This window comes from Vitis riparia, chromosome 6 (genome assembly GCF_004353265.1).
Source record: "Vitis riparia cultivar Riparia Gloire de Montpellier isolate 1030 chromosome 6, EGFV_Vit.rip_1.0, whole genome shotgun sequence".
Classification (NCBI taxonomy): Eukaryota; Viridiplantae; Streptophyta; class Magnoliopsida; order Vitales; family Vitaceae; genus Vitis; species Vitis riparia.
The window spans coordinates 3193865-3213378 of NC_048436.1; the positions used below are offsets into that span (position 1 = coordinate 3193865).

The 19514-nt window shown below is 33.0% G+C and overlaps 1 protein-coding gene across 1 annotated transcript; it reads left to right on the top strand.

Moving 5' to 3' along the window:
- The first annotated feature begins 8729 nt into the window (after positions 1–8729).
- LOC117916300 (protein argonaute 5) lies at positions 8730–18151 on the top strand. The gene is made up of 22 exons (XM_034832255.1): positions 8730–9365; positions 10968–11173; positions 11264–11413; positions 11570–11703; positions 11813–11922; positions 12375–12478; positions 14093–14231; positions 14320–14436; positions 14573–14683; positions 14786–14857; positions 15232–15354; positions 15446–15617; positions 15696–15817; positions 15907–16044; positions 16129–16271; positions 16389–16451; positions 16546–16609; positions 17003–17138; positions 17214–17287; positions 17378–17472; positions 17575–17606; positions 17730–18151. Exons 1-22 carry the CDS (start codon positions 8730–8732, stop codon positions 17903–17905), a joined length of 3117 nt encoding a protein of 1038 aa, XP_034688146.1. The 3' UTR covers positions 17906–18151.
- Positions 18152–19514: the final 1363 nt, after the last annotated feature.

Sequence of the window (19514 nt, forward strand, 5' to 3'; positions counted from 1 at the left end):
GTTACATGAATATCTTCAATGTTGCAATACCCTTATATTTAATGAAAAAACATTTCCAATAAATATTAAAAGATTAAGGTTATGTTTGGTTCTTATAAAATACTAAGAAAGAAAAATGTTAAAAAAAATTATTTTTCCATGTTAATTTTCAACAAAATCAAATATAATTAAAATTAGATTGAAATTTATGTATTTTTAAAATTATTTAATTTTTCATAAAAAAGAAAAATAAGTGAAATGGTTTGAAGTAGTTGTAAAAAAATTTATTGATTTTGAATCTATTTTTTATTTTCTTTCATTTTTTTATTTCCTTATACTCCTCTCATTATTTTTTTTCTTGGCATTTTCCCACATATTTTTCAAAAACCAAATATAACTAAAAAGAAAGCTTCTCAAAACAAAATAAAATGTCAATATTTTTTTTAACTATGACATTCCTAGACTCCTAGTTATAGAAAGTTGTAAATATCCCTTCTTTTTATGGTCCTTTAGTTTTAATAAGAACAGTTAATAAAAAAAAAATGAAAGAAGGAGAAATAAGTTAACCTCATTTAAAAAAAAAATGAAAAAGAAAAAAAAAAGAGTAAGAAAAATTTTATAAGATTTTGTAGACCCCCTTGTTGGCTGGAGAGGGATGAAGAAAATATTGTTTTTTTTTAGAGGAGTGGGTGAGATTGGAAATGATGGAGAGGACGGGAGCAGTTGGGAGATTGGAGGGGGGAAAAGAAAATGATAAGAGAAGGGAAGTGGCAGCAGCAGAAGAGGGGGGGTTTTTGGGTAGGAAAAAAAATCTGGGAAAGAAAATCTTGAAGAGAGAAAATGGGCAGCAGCTAGGGGAGAAGAAGGAAACCGGGTAGCAGCTGCATTGGAGAGGAAAACCGGGCAGCAGCTAGGAGAGAAGAAGGAAACAGGGTAGCAGCTGCATTGGAGAGGAAAACCGGGCAGCAGCTAGGGGAGAAGAAAAAAACCGGGCAGCACATGCATTGGAGAGGAAAACCGGGCAGCACATGCATTGAAGGAAGAAAAAAAAATCTGGGGATAAGAGAGGAAACCGGACACCAAATAGACCTTTCTTCAACCTCTTGTCCTCTCTCTTTGTTTTCCATCTCCGAGTACTTTCTTTTCTCCACTTCATGCTTGTTTTTTTTTTAACTTCTTTTCTAAGCTCATTGATGAACATATAGGGTGAGGACGATATGAGTTTATTTAGGTTCTTATATTTGGAGCTTTGTTCTACCATCTTCACCGCCAACCTGCCACCACCGATCTTCAACTCGGAATTTTTTTTTTAAAAAAAAGAGTGAAACCATCTTTTGATCTTTGGGTGGATATTTTAGGCAGTGGGTTTTGTTGGTAGGCTCCTAAGGTATTGACTTGTGGACATAAGTAGGTTCATGTGGGCCTTAAGCCCTTTTTTTAGTTTGGGCCGGATGGGTAATGTTTGTTTGGGCCTCCTAGGATGGGCTTGATGGAGATGGAGCCCAAGGCTCTTTTAATGAATGGAGCCCAAGGCTCTTTTAATGAATGAACTTGGGCTCATAGACTTGGGCTTGTGATGGGGATGGAACCCAAAACACTTTCAAAATCTTATTATTATTATTCTTATTATCATTATTATTATTAATTCAACTTTCCAAATCTTATTATTATTATTAATTCAAACTTTCAAAATCTTATTATTATTATTATTATTATTAATTCAACTTTCCAAATCTTATTATTATTATTAATCTTATTACTATTATTATTATTATTAATTCAAACTTTCAAAATCTTATTATTATTATTATTATTATTATTATTATTATTATTAATTCAAACTTTCAAAATCTTATTATTATTATTATTATTATCAATTCAAACTTTCAAAATCTTATTATCATTATTATTACAAATTCAATTTTCAAAAGTCTATGTTCTCGCAGTTCAATTTCCTAAAGTCCATTTCTCATTTTCTTTAACAAATTTTAATTTAATTATCGGAGCTCTAATCTTTTAAATTTAATTCCAAATACTCCAATTTTCAAATAAACTCCAAGAATCCAGTTTTCACTCGAATAGTTTTAATCCCATTTCAGTTCCTAAATAATCTTCTGATCTTCTTGATTTTACATAAGCAATAATGATTCCTTCATAATTCTAAAACACGAGATTTGTGAGATTAGCTCATGAACAATAAATTGGGCTTTGTTGGGGGTCCTATGTTTGATCCCTTTTGATTGTCAATTGTCGTGCTTAATATATTTTGCTTGAGCTTCGTTTTGCACTCCAATATGCATGGGCTATACTTTGTATTCATTAATTGTGCACTAATCTCGTTTCTTGATAGCGCATTGTGGCTCGTGGCCGAGGTACGCATCCACTCTCATTCTAGTCAATCTCTATTGCGTGTTTTGATTATCATATTATGCATGATTTAGGTGAGTATCCATTGACTTTCTCGTTGATTGTCGCGTCAGTTTCATTTTATTAGTAGAGACCCACTTTAGGGACTTAGAGGGGTGTTACGGTCCTTATCGTACCTTCCTGATAAGTAACCTGACCCCCGAACCTGATCCGGTTTTTCGCAAACCACCTTTTCCAAAATAAGGAGTCACACTTAGGGTTTTCTTTCTTATTTTGTTTGCCCTTTAAAAATAAAACAAAAATAAGTGGCGACTCCAAGTCATTTTTCATAATCAATAAAATCATTTTTCAAATAAAAATCGAGTTCGTCATCGAGTGGGAAACGCATGAACCGAAATGCGGGGTCCATAGATTTATTTCCCATTAATGTAAATTTAATTAATTACCAAAATTTAGAAAATATTTTTAAAATATTAAAAAATTATTTATAGTGATTCTTGAAGAAACTAGTGATAAATAATTTTTTAAAAATATTTCAATTAAAAATCATTCAAATATAAATAATATACAATACCTCTATAGTAACCATACCTTTAAAATTGCAAAAAAAAATATATATATATATTTAAAAATTATCTCTATAATTGAAAATTAATATTGGACATAAAAGCTTTTTTAGTTAAGTATTATCTCTAGAAGTAAGCACTATGAGTTAATTTTCAAAATATTTTATACTTCTCAAAACAAAATATTATAAGTGATTTTTTAAAGTTTTAAAATTATTTTAAATATTTCAAAAACGTGTTGTTTAAAATACAGCCAAACAACTCTAAAAGCGTGGACTGACAGTAGACCGTGAAAAGGAGACTTGGGTGGCTAAAAAGGAAACCTTCCGACGGAAGTAAATGAAAGCAGTTGGGCCAAGGGGCCTCTTCTTCTTCCCGTCTACTCATTCCCACCTTCCTTCTTCCCTGTGTTGGTCAATACTCTTATCCTTTACTTCCTCGCCTTCCTCCTCCTTTCCTATTTGTCTCATTCATCATCCCACAATCACCCCATCCCTCTCTCTCTCTCCTTCCCTCCCTCCTTCCCTTCCCTCTTTGAAATTAGTGATGTCGCTTTTTCATGGGATATCACACTTTACAACACTTTATGATGTGTGTTTTGTCATACCGAAACAAGCATGGATTAATTAAAATTCTCTCTCCCTCTCCCTCTCTCTCCCTCCCTCCCTCCCTCTTTGATATCATACTTTACACTTTATGATGTGTGTTTTGGCATACGGAAACAAGCATGGATTAATTAAATCTCTCTCTCTCTCTCTCCCTCCTTCCCTCCCTCCCTATTTGGGAAACAAGCATGGATTAATTAAAATTAAATTTGCAGCCTTTTGCTCAGCATATTTCTTTTGCATAGTTGTCCATGATTTTAAAAATATTCTCTAAGAAAAAAATAATAATAACTTGCCTGCTAAGTAAAAGTGAGAATGAGGACATAAATTTTCCTGTGAATTATCATTGAATCTAAATTATTAGCATAATTTAATTTAGATTGGTTCTTAATCAATTTGAGAACTCCAAATTTATTTTGAGGAAATAAAATTAGAAAAAAAAAAAAAAAGGAAAAGGAGAAGAAGGGAAATTAAGGTGTGAATTCACAAGTAAATGGGAAACATATGGATTTTTATGAACCTAATTTTTATTTAGATGTGATGAATTCAAATCTTAATATATATCTATTTTCTTAATTTATTGAGTTCACATATAAATTTGTACATCGTCATAATTTATCAGTTTACACACTTGTTTCTCTCCAAATAAAAGCATGAATCTAAATATCAGAGGGTATTATAAAGCATAATATGTATTATAAATCAAAACATTAATAATTTAGGTCAAATATTAAGAAAAAATTATTATAAGAAACTATTTTCTTATATTTAACTTTTCTATGAAAAATATGAAATAAGATTAAAATTAGTTAAAAGATTATATATTTTAAAATTATATAATTCTTATATAGAAATGAAAAAAATAAATTAAATAATTTATAGATTTTATTTTTATTTTCATTCATGTTTTATTTCCTTGTATTTTATTTTATTTATTTTGACTTTTCCTCATATTTATTGGAATTTGAATATAATCTTAAGTAATGTTTGACTTTAGAAAGTTTGAAAGAGAATGTGAATGCAATAAAATAGAAATAAAAAAAGTAAGATAAAGAAAATAAATAAAGATATATAAAATAGGTTTAAAATTAGTAAATTAATTTTGTATGTTATTTAAGAAAAATTCCACTTATCCAATTCTTCTATGTAAAAAAATTAAATAATTTTAATCATATTTGATTTTCTTTTACATTTCTCATAACAAAACAAAATATTGAAAAATTGTTTGTATGATACTTTTTTAAAAAAATTTTGGAATCAAACATAAAATTAAAACTTTTTTAAAAAATAATTAATTAACTAGTTTTAAATTATTTTATTTTCACTTTTTCTTGGGCGCCTTCCCGAATATTGAATACGTGGCTTGAAGTAAAAGTATTTGACGTGATTGGTGCTTTTGTAAGGGAAAAAATCTGGGTTGATATATGATAAGATTAGTTTGGTAATAAAAAAAGGCCTCAATTCCCAATCACTAACTACTTTTGAATGCTATTCCTTTCTTTCCTCCTCGACCCAATGAAAAGCTCATTTTCACCCCTAGACAAAACGTTTTTAATGATGTTTTTTTCTTTTCCTTTTTCTTTTTCTTTTTCTCTTTCTCTTTCCACTATATATAAGAACAATGGGACCACAAAGCCATAGACTTGGGTTTAATTGGGTGTCATATGCAAGGAAAACCTCACAACGAAGGAAAGGAAGAGCAATTTGGTTTTATTCCTCATATGATCTTATCTACTAATCCCTTTCTTTTTTCTTTTGTACATTAATTAAAATAAAATTTGCCACCTTTATTGAGCATCTTTCTTTAGAAAAGTTGTTCCATATTCTAAAATTATTCTTACTTATATAAACTCACAAACCTAATTTAATTTGAAATATTTGTAATAACCTTTACATTTGTGGTAAGTAAAAATTAGTAAAATAATAATATTTTGTTAAAAGAAATTATGATTTTAATTTTATTCTTAATTATAAATATAAATAAAGTAAAAAAAAAACAATAGATTATTTGCAAGATTTTTTATTTATTTATTTTTTTGTGGCTTAAGAAGCAAGCTAGCAGGGAAGGGAGACATCTCAAGGCTGAAGTCTCCTAAGTGGGTCCCCTGTTTTGGCTTTTTGAAAAAAAGAAGAATGATGGCCCCATTTTGAATGCTTGGAAGGCTTACGCCTTTCACATTCCATAAACTACTAATTTGACTTGTCAACAGTACTTGCGAGAGAGAAATGTAAAACATTAAAGAACAAGACCTGAAAGCCTGAAACTCAATGCTTATAAAGGTTAAGATGAGAGAGAGAGAGAGAGGGAGAGAGATGCTGATGCCCACTTTGTCTCAGACTCTGTCATATTTAAGGTATCGTTATCACTCACTCTTTAATGATTCTTGTGAAAGCTACGTTTACGCGTTTATAATTATGAACTTTTTTTTTTCTTTTAATATTCGCACCCAAAGGTGAAAATAATTCTCTATGCCTCTTCTTACAAAATTGGACAATATTACTCCCCAAATTTATAATTGATTACTAAGAAATTTATACACTTTATATGCTCTATGGCTTCAAGAAAAGTATCGCATTTGATACTAAGGTCATATTAACACAAGAATATTATAATTTCATGCCCCGCTGGCGAATATTAAAAAATTTAAAAGGAACAAAGAGTTGTTACACTTCGGACTTTTTTTTAAGTGCAAATGACCACAGAGGACAATCGTACGGAACATGACGTTCCAATTTGATGATCGGGTATGGTGGGATCCACAGAAACTACTAATTGCCCATGTACTAGGAAGCATCGCCTTCCTTTTATTACGTCTCGATTTTCTGGGAACGCGCCGCCTGTAACTGATGTTGGCGATCCACCATTTTTCTGTCGTTACCAGACAGAGAGTATCACTCTCTCGAGTGCAAGACTCGGTTTACTCCACGTAAAGGAATCGAAACGAGTCACGAGCTCTTGCTCTTTGTGAGTTGCGCGAGTAGGCTGGTTTGCGCGAGTGGCGAAATTAATAAATGAATGAGAGCAGGTGGGGAATGGTTGGCGACCTTTTTTCTTTGACAGTTTTGCCCCTCGGTTAATTAATGGTGGGGAAAGGAATGTCTGCAAAAATAATAGTGTTGTAGGTTTGTAGCTTATAATTTATTTCTCGGGCATTTCTTTATTTTATTTATTTTTAATAAAAAAAAGACGAATTCCTTGTAGGTAATTTTTCGTAAAATACAATGTTTTTTTATGATTTAGCAAGGGTTGAGGTTGTCCATGGGGATTTAGGTCATTAAGAAATTTTAAATTGTTTCCTTATTTGTACTTAGAATTGGTTTGACAACGATTTTATAAAGCGTTTTCAATTTAAAAAATATTTTTTTAAAAAATAGATATTTTACAAAATTTAAAGAATTCTTTTAAAAATATGAAAAATTAATTTTAATATTAAAAAACACTTTTTTTTAATGAAACACTTAATAAATAATTCTCTTAAAGACATTTAAAAAGTAAAAAACAACTTTATATTAATCTGATAAGTCTCACCTACATTCATACTTCTAAACTTTCTTTATATTTTTGAGGTAAAAAACTTAAATGAATAGACTTGATTTTCTTGAGGACTTCTACAAATTCTTTGTATTGTCCTCATATTTTTACAAGTTTTAACAAAAACTTTCATGATATTTTCGTTACATTTCATAAACTTGAAATTGAAAAATAAAATCAAATCAAATGTAATTCTCATTTAGAGTAAATATACAAGTAAAAAGGATTTTAGAACTTGAGTGCAATAAAAAGGTATATAAGTAAAGATTTTATAATCAAAGAGTATATGAGTTGGATTTTATGCATAGTAAATACTCAAAACATGCTAATACTTAGAGTAATAACGGTTTTCAAATTATAAAATTATCATAAATTAGTTAAAATGATCACACTTATATTATTTTGTAGAAAACCAGTGACTTAATCGATCGATCAACTTATTGATTACTTACTAGTTATTAACATTCGTAGGCGATTATCAAGACTTAATTAATCAACCATTGCACAATTAATTAACAAGTTAATCAACTAATTGACTAAAAAATCTACTAATTTCTTAAGTTACTATGCATGGTTTGTACCTTTAAAAAAAATCGATCACTTTTTAAGCTTTTATAAAAATCATCAATAATGCATAAAATGAGTTGTTTTAATTTTTTTTTAAAGGAATTGTTTGCTTTTAGAGAAGCTTAAATTTTAAATGTCACATATTAATCTTTATTTGATTGCATAAGTACTATTTTAATAAGCCTTAATTATCAACATTTAATCTATGTCATCAAAAAATCTTCATTTGCTTTTACTAGGACGGTTTAAACCATTAATTTTTTTACATAATACTCTTAGATTAGAATCTTCATTAGTCCTAATTGATTCTAAAAGTAAAATTTTTTTCTAAAAATGTCCCACAAAAGCTATATTTGAATTACCCCATTTATTGCACGCCAAGTTGACATTTACTAGACCTCCAAAAATGATACTTTGGATGTACTAAAATGCACCCAAATTAAGGCTCTCAACCTACAAATATCAATCAAATGTAGCCTAATATATTTAGGTATTTGAATTTATAATTTTACTTAATATTCTCATTTTTTTTATCATCTATTATTCTTAATTAAACAGATGATTAGATAATACAATTTTCCTAAAATACCCTTTTACCATAATAAAAAAAGGGGGCAAAAAATCTATCGCCCAATCTTCTAAAATGATTTAAAATTTTGTTTTCTCCAAGTAAAGGAGAAATGCATTGAATTGTGTTCGGCAGCGGAAACAACAAAATTATAAAGGCAATAAATGAGTTGCCATAATTATTTGTTACGGATTTGAGATAATGTGCCCTCTAGCCTCTAGATTAGCGAGTGGAGGACAAGTCCGACTCATTAACGACTCGGTTGATGGTGGGGAGCGGTAGAGTCGGCGTTTGTTTTTTGTGGTGTGTCACGACTCTCACTCTTTGGGGTAAATATGGGAGAGTGGGGTGAAGGCAGGAGGGTAAAATCGTCAATTTTGGTGCTACCACTTTTACTGTAACGTATAAGCTCTTCTTCGCCCCCTATATAAATCAGTTGCTCTGCTCAGTGCCCCTTCTCTCTGTGAGAGTTTGTTTTTGATTCTCTGAATTTTTTCACTCTCCAGTAAGATTTGCGTTTTTTCTACCTCAACTGATCGACAGAAATGTCTCGCCGTGGTGGTGGTGGTGGGCGGAGATCGGATTCTCGCCGCGATCAGACGTCTCAAGCTCCTGGTCCATCGTTTAACAGAGGCGGGGAAGGAGGGAGAGGCGGGGAAGGAGGGAGAGGCGGGGAAGGAGGGAGGGGCGGGGGAGGAGGGAGGGGCGGGGGAGGAGGGAGAGGTGGGGGAGGAGGGAGAGGCAGGGGTTATGGCGCCGCTGCTGCCGGTGGTTCAAGACCTGCTTCGGAGCCTCACTCGCCGGCGGCTTTTCCGCCATTGGCTTCTCCATCGCCGTCTGCTTCAACCTCTACAGCGTCTCTGAGCCAAAAGTTCGATCAGAGTCTCACATTGCAGTCTCCGGCTCCGGTTCGCCGTCAGCCTTCTGATCCTGTTCGACCTCAGCCTCAGCCTCATCCTCAGCCTCCCCCTCCGGTTCAGGCTCAGCCTACGCCTCCTGTTCCGACTCAGCCTCAGGCTTCGTCTTCATCTCAGGCAACAGGGGTTGAGGTGCCGCCTTCGACGTCGAAGGCCATTACGTTCCCAAGGAGGCCGGGATATGGAACAGTAGGAAGAAAATGTACGGTTCGAGCAAATCATTTTCAAGTACAAGTGGATGATAGAGAATTCTGTCATTATGATGTGAGTTTTCGCTTCACATTATTCTATTTCATTGTTTTGTTTTGATTTAGTCTGTATATTTTTCTTAATGCTGTTGTGGTTAGGGCAATTAATTGGTAAATTGATTTTTGTTTGTGTCTTTTCTTTGGTTTGCTTGGTTATTGCACTTTCCTTTTCGTTTGTTGTGTACATTTTTTCTTTACGAGTTATTGGGAAAATTGTTGCAAATGGGTTTCTCTTTTTTTCTTTTTCTTTGTCTTTTTTATGATTACGATGATGCTCTTTTTGGTAGGTTTCTATTGGTTTACATTGTATCACGATGAAGTTATCTCTCTTGATCAATCTGTAAAGTAAAACAGATCATCTATAGGGGTATTTTTTGTTCTAACTCTTTCATTGTTCTAAATTTAAAAAAGATAGCCTAAACGCTATGTTTGTTTCCTGAAATTACTCGGGAAAGGAAAAAAATGACAAGGGTAATTATTTTCTCATCTTCGGTTTTATCATGGAAAAAATTCAAATATAATTAAAATTAGTTTCTCGTCTCTCTTGATCAATCTGTAAAGTAAAACAGATCATCTATAGGGGTTTTCTTTGTTCTAACTCTTTCATTGCTCTAGATTTGAAAAAGATTTCCATGAAATTACTATGGAAAGAAAAAAATAGCAAAGAAAATTATTTCTCTTGGTCATGGAAAAAAATTCAAATATGATTAAAATTAGTTAGAAACTATACATCTTCAAATTATTTGCTATACATTTTAAAATTATTTAATGAAGAGTTATGATAAGTGAAACGAGTTTGATGGATCATATAAAAATAAATTTATTGATTTTAAATCTATGTTTTATTTTTCTTTCATTTTATTTTTCATCTTTGTTTTTATTTCCCTTGCATTTTCCTTCAAAATTTTCTCGAACTGGACATAGCCTAAATTTTCCAGTAGGGAGATGTTTGTTGTTTAGTGTCTATTGATTAGTGTTGCATGGTGTGTGAATTGGACACTACCTGTGTGTGCAGAAACTGAAGGTGAAATTTACTTATTGTGCTCTATTGTTGAGAATGTAGCATGAGCTTTGAATCTAGTATCAAAGAATGTATGCATTCTCAGCATGTACTTTGTTTTTATGATTATATTATTATTATTATGTTGCTTCTGAACTTTGGATGAATGCAACCATCTCTAGCTGTTTTCCTGTGTCAGAAAGTTATAACCCCTTTATTTTTGGTTAAGAGAGGCAAAATTTGCAGCCAATGTTTACTATTGGTTTGATTCTGTGAAAGAAAGAAAGAGTCAGCATAAGTTTTTGATAATCATAATATGTTCTGACTTCAGTTCTAAACAACATAGAAAACATATCTATTTTTATATAGCTTTTGTGGCAAAAAATGTTTTTGAATTCCACACCCTAAGGGACCATGTGAATAATCTTTATGCAGTGGCTGATTGATGTGCGCTCAACTCTTACCCTATTTAGCCTGCTAATATTTAGATTTTATATCTTGCTTGAATTCCTTTTGAGCAGTAATTTTTTTCTTGTCACCTTATTATGGTGTTATTAGTCACATTGGAATTTTGCTGTTGGCTTCTCAGGGCTTAAAGTTGTTCAATTTTTGATGTAGGTTACAATAACTCCTGAGGTAATGTCAAAGACTCTAAACCGGGAAATAATAAAGCAACTTGTTGACTTATACAAGGTGTCACATTTGGGTAAACGTAGTCCGGCATATGATGGCAGTAAGAGCCTGTATACAGCAGGTCCATTGCCCTTTACTTCAAAAGAGTTTGTGGTTAAGCTAGTTAAAACAGATGATGGGGCTGGTCCAAGGTTTTTTCTCCTCTTTTCCTAATTTACTTTGCTCCCACATTACTATTATCTCATCTTCGCTGATGTTGAAAGTTGATGCCTGACATGCAGAAGGGAGCGTGAATTTAAGGTGGCTATTAAATTGGCTTCCAAGGGTGATTTATATCAGCTACAACAGTTTTTGTGTGGCAGACAACTCAATGCTCCCCAAGAGACCATACAAATTCTTGATGTGGTTCTTAGAGCATCACCATCCGAAAAGTAATTTTATTTCATTTTGTAAAACTAGTTTTTTTCTTATTTTTTTTGTTGATGACTCAAGCTTATGTGAGTTCATAGACAAGAACTCATACGAGTTCATACATAAGAAACCATACATGTTGATATATCTAATAACCTAGTTAAATGTTACTGTAGTTATACTGTTGTGGGGCGGTCATTTTTCTCTACTCAATTGGGGAGAAAAGGTGAGCTTGGTGATGGCTTAGAGTATTGGAGAGGCTACTATCAAAGTCTTCGCCCAACCCAAATGGGACTCTCCTTTAATATTGGTACTTCTTCCATTTTTTGTTCTTTATTGGTGATATATGAAGTAATCTATTATCTTGTTCCAATTTTATCAATTTGACTTGTGCTAAACAAGTAATTTTAATGTTACAGATGTGTCAGCGAGATCTTTCTATGAGTCTATTCTTGTGACTGACTTTGTTGCAAAACATTTGAAGCTTAGAGATGTATCAAGACCTCTGTCTGATCAGGACCGTATTAAGGTATTATCTACCACTATGGTCATGATGCTGATTTCTATCTTTCAATCCCATACATGAATTACTATTAGCAGAGGTTCAAGCTAGGGTAAAGCTTAATGGGCTTGGAAGAAAGGACAGAAGAATTGTTTGCTAGCTGGATTTTGTATAAAAACAGTAAAGTTGTATCACTAGTTTCTGAACATTAGAACAATAAAAGAGGGGTTTCAAAAGCTTTCATTTGTCATCTATTGCCATCTAGTTGGACAATTTTCTATGCTTCATTGATTTTCATTAGTTTCCTCTGAGAAACAGCTGAATAGTTACACCAATTACTAATAGTATTTAAGCTATTAAAGTTTGAGCTTTTAGGACTGTGATTTTTTTGGTCAAAACAAGGTCAATACATGGTGAACTTGAACATTTTTTTCTTTTGCGAGTTGACTTTGTCTTGTTTCTCCGTTTGTGATTTCTAGGTAAAGAAAGCCTTGAAGGGAGTTAAGGTACAACTCACTCATAGGGAGTTTGCTAAACGTTACAAAATTGCTGGTGTCTCAAGTCAACCAACGAACCAATTGATGTGAGTTGTGTTACTCTTTCATCTATGTTTGTGTTTAGGGGTTTGTTTAATTTGTTGTAATATATATCTGTAAGAGCAAGAAGATAAGCAGTGATAGAGTTCTTGTCCTCCTATGATGGTATAAGTTTAAATCCTATGAATGTAGTTAGCATAAAACCATAAAAATAATGGAACACACAAGGACATATAGAGAATATTTCAAAGGGCACTTTATGTTCAAGTTTGACATCTAATACTGAAATTTATGTTTAATTTAATTTAATTTTTCAAAATGTTAATTTGTTTTTAAGCAAAAACTATTAATTGATTGGGGCATGTTCTTCAGTCATCCATATATTTTATAGACTTGTGTTACATGCATGTGAATCTTGATTCCATCTATTGATCTTGACCATGGTTATAAAAGGTACTTTATGTTCAAAGTTGAAGTTTAATACTGAAATTTATGTTTACTTTTATTTCGTGGTTTTACAAATTTTGTTTTTGGATGAAAATTATTAATTGATTGGGGCAAGTTCTGTGATCCATTTATATTGTAGACTTTACATGCATGAGTCTTTGTTCAATGTATTGGTCTTGGCCATGGTTTTTGTGAGCCTATCCCTTGGTATTTTTCGTACCTTCTGATATGCAAGAATAATGTATGGAAAATACAATAGAATCTTGAAAAATGTTGAATAACTTAAATCCACTTGATAATTTAGTTAAATAATCCATTTAGCTTTTTAAAAGGCTTTCAAGACTCATGCCTTGAGGCCCTTAGTATAAGGCAATCGAGGCTTGTAGCCTTGAGGCTATTGAGGCTTAAGCGGCAAATGCTGTAAGGATTTTAATGGTTTTAGGCCATTTTTGGGCCTTTTATATGTATTTTAGAAGATGTTTAAGCCTCGATGTTCAATGGTTTTAATGAATTGTGTTTTTGTGAGGTTTTCTGTATAGATTTATGAGTCTGGTCTCGATTTAAGACTAGGGTTAAACCCTTTACAAAGGGCTTGGTTGGCTACCAATTAATCTCGTTAAATGGATAGCAAAAAAAAAAAAAAAAAAAAAGATTAAGAAGTGAAGGAGTTGTTTAATGGTGGAACTCTTATATAATTAATTTCATTTTATTCATAGATACAATAATAGATGGATGAAGAATATGTAGACATTAACATAGATTTGGAGGATAATAGAGTAATTGGATATGATTATGACTCTTTGGAGGATCCTACTAGTAATAGTGATGGCAGTGCTGAAGATGATTTGATGAAGCTGTGAGAGTTGAATTTAAAGAGACAGGAAGAGGAACTAAATTAGATACTATTGATAATGATAAACAATTTGGTTGTTATGAATTATATAATTTTCTTATTATTCAAGTTTCATGTGATTTTGTTAGTACTTTTAAAAAAAAAATTCTTAGAGGTTTTTTTTTTAATTTTTTTAAAATTATTTATTTTTGTTTAAGTTGAGGCTTATGCCTTGTTCCACCTCGAGGTTTATGATACCTCATTTGGACAAATACCTCAAAACCAGCTTTAGCCTTTTGAACCACTACAACAATTTTTACATTTATTTTTTTAAAGTTTGTTATTATATAATTTTTTTTTTCCTAATGTTGGTTTCTCTCAGGTTTACCCTTGATGACCAGGCAACAAGAGTGTCAGTTGTTCAATACTTCCGCCAAAAGTACAATATTGTACTCAAATACCCCTCTTGGCCTTCTCTCCAAGCTGGGAGTGACTCGAAACCTATTTATTTACCCATGGAGGTCTTATACTTTGTCTTTGTTATTCTTTGTTGTAATAAAGGCTTCTACTCCTGGCTTTGCTAATGAAGGATTTCTTTTTCAATTTCAGGTCTGCAAGATTGTTGAGGGCCAAAGATATACAAGGAAATTGAATGAAAGGCAGGTAACTGCTCTGTTAAGAGCAACATGTCAGCGTCCTAGTGAGAGGGAAGGAAACATTCAAGAGGTATGAAAACATAGAAATCATATTTAGTTGCCTTTTTATGATTTTATCCTCAGAGATCCGTGTTTGGAATTAGCTGAGCTGTTTTCACTTATATTTCTGTCTATATCATTCTTATGGGCCTCATTTGTTCTTGCAGATGGTCAGAAAAAATAATTTCAGCACAGATAGAGTTGTAAGGGACGAATTTGGCATTCGTATAAATGAGGAACCTACATTGGTTGATGCCCGTGTTTTGCCGCCTCCAATGGTCATTCCTATCTTATATTTTGTTTATTTTCTTTAATTTTTCTATGCCATGTTTACCTTCAATTTCTATTTAACAAACTTCCAATTGACTTTGGTTGTCCAGCTTAAGTATCATGACAGTGGGCGAGAAGCAAAGGTTGATCCACGGGTGGGGCAGTGGAACATGATAGACAAGGTAAAATATCCGATATTTGTTTGCATGTTCAAATACAAGGTGGCTAGGAAGAGTGCAGATTTCCATGTGTGTTTTAATTATTTCATTCCTTATGGATCATTGGATATCAAAAAGCATAAGGATTACTTGGGAAGTGATCTTGTGCTGCTTCTCCCAAAATCATATCCCATCATTAGGGTTGATTGTGTTTCTAACATGCATAGCAGCCAAGGATTGAAAATTGTTCATATTTTTGTGCCTGCTGAAAATTCACATTTAGTTGGTATAACTTTATTCTTTGTCATTTTGTTTTTCTGATGTGTACATTATGGATAATGCCACTGGTTGTGTAGATCTTTACAATTGGATGACCCTGTATAATTTTAAATGTGTAGAAAATGGTAAACGGTGGAACAGTGCAATTCTGGACATGTTTGAACTTCTCTTTTAGAGTACAGCAAGATTTGCCATCTGGATTCTGTCGTGAATTGGTCAATATGTGTGTCAGCAAAGGAATGGTATGACTTCTTGATTCCTTTGTGTTGTCCATATCCTTGCATTGAAAAAGTTATCTTTAATCTCTTCTTTTGGATTTTGAATTTTTTCCAGGTATTCAACCCCAATCCTTTACTTCCAATACAATCTGCTCACCCTAATCAAATTGAGAAGGCTCTAGTAGACGTTCACAAGCAGTCTACGGCAAAACTTGCAAGCATGGGACAAAATGGGAAACAACTCCAGCTGCTGATAATTATTCTACCTGATGTAACTGGGTCATATGGTGAGTGGTTAACTCATTTGACTTGTCATAAAAAATAAATCAGTTGCATTTTCCTAAATGAAATTGCCTTTGTTGCAGGTAAAATCAAACGAATATGTGAAACGGAGTTGGGAATTGTTTCGCAATGCTGTCAGCCTAGCCAAGCTTCAAAACTTAATAAGCAGTATTTTGAAAATGTTGCACTGAAGATAAATGTGAAGGTTTGTTATATCTGCCATTTGAGTTTAAATGCTTTTTTCATTATTTTTAATCTTAACAATTTAAATAAATTGAAATAATATTTTGTTAGGTTGGGGGCCGGAACACTGTACTTTTTGATGCAATTCAAAGGAGAATTCCTCTGGTGAGTGATCTTCCGACAATAATCTTTGGTGCCGATGTTACCCACCCTCAACCAGGGGAAGATTCTAGCCCATCAATAGCTGCGGTATGTTCCCAGTTAAATGATATTTTCACTTCTTTGACTCCTTTTATGTGGTGTTGTGCTAAATGGTTGAATAAACTGATGCAGGTGGTGGCTTCAATGGATTGGCCTGAAGTTACCAAGTACAGGGGGCTGGTGTCTGCTCAGCACCACCGCGAAGAAATTATTCAGGATCTCTATAAAACAACTGCAGATCCTCATAAAGGTGTAACTCATGGAGGCATGATTAGGTAGGGTTGTCAACATGTTTCCTTTTCATGGTGTATGATGTTTGTTGAGGTTTTTTTTTTTTGTTTTTTCATAATCGTTTCTCTCTCTTATATCATTGTATGTTTTCTTTTCTGCAGGGAATTGCTAATTGCCTTTCGCAGATCCACTGGCTATAAGCCCAGTAGAATCATATTCTACAGGTAAAATTTGGTTTTTTTGTAGAATGCAAATCATCATGAGACTAATGTATCTTTGTTTTCAGGCATTTATGATATTGTTTGTCTATAAATGCAGAGATGGTGTCAGTGAAGGTCAATTCAGTCAGGTTTTGCTGCATGAAATGGATTCTATAAGAAAGGTAATTTTTAATGAGGTTCTTTGTCTAGGATTAGGAGGTCATGTTACTTGGACGTGGTTGGCAACTTGGCACAATTACCTTCAAAATTCAGAATGAATATGCTGGAGTACTCTGAAGTTAAATTTTCTGTTGTAAAATTGAATCCTATTCTCACTTCAAACTCAAAATAAATCTTCTAATAGAAAAATAAACAAAATAAAAGATAAAAGAGATAGGCAGTCATGTAAACTCTGATACTTTAAATATCGGAAATTTCATCTTGAGCACACACAAACTGTGAAAATAAAATTGATTGTCATGTTGGATTTGATTCAGATTAAATTTATTGGTAACCTGGTTTGTTTATATGATTTTGGTTTATTCATGCTCCCTGTTTTCTCTTGCCCTCACCAGGCCTGTGCATCACTGGAGGAGGGGTATCTACCACCAGTTACATTTGTTGTGGTGCAGAAAAGGCACCATACGCGCTTTTTCCCTTCAGATCATAGAAGTCGTGATTTGACAGATAGGAGTGGCAACATTTTACCAGGTTCTCAACTTTGCTTGCCCACTTAATTGTTGATGTTTTGGTTCCTTTTCTTGTCCTCAAATCCCCTTTGATCAGGTACGGTTGTTGATACCAAGATCTGCCACCCTACCGAGTTTGATTTTTACCTCAATAGCCATGCTGGAATTCAGGTGAATCCTGGGTAACCCTTGTGATGTAAAAAAATAATTTCTTTGAAGGTAAGATGGACAATTTGAATTTATTTTGTACTATGCATGCAGGGCACCAGCAGGCCAACACATTATCATGTGTTATATGATGAGAACAAGTTCACGGCAGATATCTTGCAAATTCTTACAAATAATTTGTGTTACACGTAAGATTTTCCTGCCCTTTCCTTTGTTTTACAGATCATGAAACGGAAATTTTTTTTGTCTTTTTAGATTAAGGTTGCAATTCCATCTGTGACCTTTTTCAGGTATGCAAGGTGCACCCGCTCTGTCTCCATAGGTCAGTTCCCACCATTCATCTGGATTTTATGTTTTACTTGTATTATTTTAATTTTACAATTACTCATGCTTGCTGATTAGACCACTATTTGATATTAATGTTGATTGCTGCATTATTTTGCAGTTCCCCCTGCTTATTATGCCCATTTAGCAGCCTTCCGGGCTCGATATTATATTGAGGGTGATACATCTGATTCTGGATCTGGAAGTGGGGACAGGAGTACAAGGGAGAGGAACCTGGAGGTTCGGCTCCTGCCTGCAGTCAAAGAAAATGTTAAAGACGTGATGTTTTACTGCTGAGTTTAATCAGGTCTTGCATTTTGTGGATTGATTACTTTTGGGATGATTTTGCACAAATTATTCCCCTTTTGAATCAACTTTTTATGAAATGTATGCCCACCACCTTCCAAGTGGTTCTTGCTCGGTTGGAACAGCAACACAGAATTGCTGCCCTTCTTTTTTTTGAATAGCAACACACGGCTGTAGCCTTCTTTTTGGAACAGTAACGCTGATATATATAGTTTGTGCATATTATTTTTCTCAGAACCCCTTCAATGATTATTACTGTTTGTTTCCCTCGATGCAAATGTGAATGGTGACAGTTTGAGTGATTGTGCCCACGGGTGTCTCGCCAATGTGAATTGTTGTGAGAAAAATACGGGAGGTGAATAATTTTCAAAACTCAAAAATACATTTTGGGTGGAGCTAAGGCAAAACCAACTACTCATTCTTCCTAGCAAGCCCATTACACTCTTTTAATGCAATTGATGCTTCTTTACAACCTTTTTTATAATTTCTGAAGTGTATTCGCTATCCCTGATTCATCAAAGCTTAGCTTATACTCTCCGTTAATAGGACAACTCTATTAAATTCATTCTTCAACCACTCAAAGGCAATAATACGTCCTTCATTTTGAAGAAAAAAGTTGCTTATGAATATTTTGCAAGTTTTGAAAAGAGTATTTTGAAGGTTTAGGGTAGCTTTCTTGAAAGTTTGGCATGGATCGTGTTTCATATTATTTGATTTTTATTAACCCATATATTTCATATGATAATAGCAATGATGAATATTTTCAATAGTTTGGCGACATGAATGACAATTAGCATAGATGTAGGAGAGAGGGCTTCTATACTGACCAACCATAAGACATCTTTTTATTGTCTTTGGTTCTAGTCGAGTACTAAAAAGGAAATAAAGGGTTTTATTTCCTCTTTAGTACTATCAGCCTATGCCATGTAGAGTTTCATCTTCATGAACAAATCTTGGTGGATGCCTAGATTTTAAAATTTGTTTAAATTTTTGAGCCATTTTCATTCTTTTTTTTTTTGGGAAAAATAGCTTAATATTAGGATGAAATATGTTTTTCATTCTAATCTTTGTTCTTTTAACAAACTAAATGTTAGTACGAAATAACTTATCTCAACGAAGATATGAATATTATGGAACCAATCAACCGTAACCTATAGATTTTCTTCCTCTCATAGATTGCCCCTCCCCCACTCCATCATTTCCGCCACATATTATCTCCTCTACTCTACCAAGAAAAACTCTTTTTTTTTTTTCCTCAAACATCCTTCATCCATGGTTATTTTCATTGGCATGAGCCGTCAAAATTCAATTTGATATATTTGGCAATTTAATTTGATTAGTTTTCTGCATTCCAACATGAAGAATCAAAACCTTCAATAATCAACTCAGGTTTTTTTATCAATTTTTTTATAATTTATGTGAGTGTTTAGCTTAGTTAGCAATTTCGAATCCTGAGTATCTCCTAACTCGGTTTTTCTAATTCTTCTTCGGACTACTTGCCTAATGAAGATCAAGTTGTTGAATTTGTCAAGAGACCAAGGTTTGTAGTTGAGGTTGGAGTTGGATGAAATTGAATCAACCATATTTTTTAAGGAGTTAG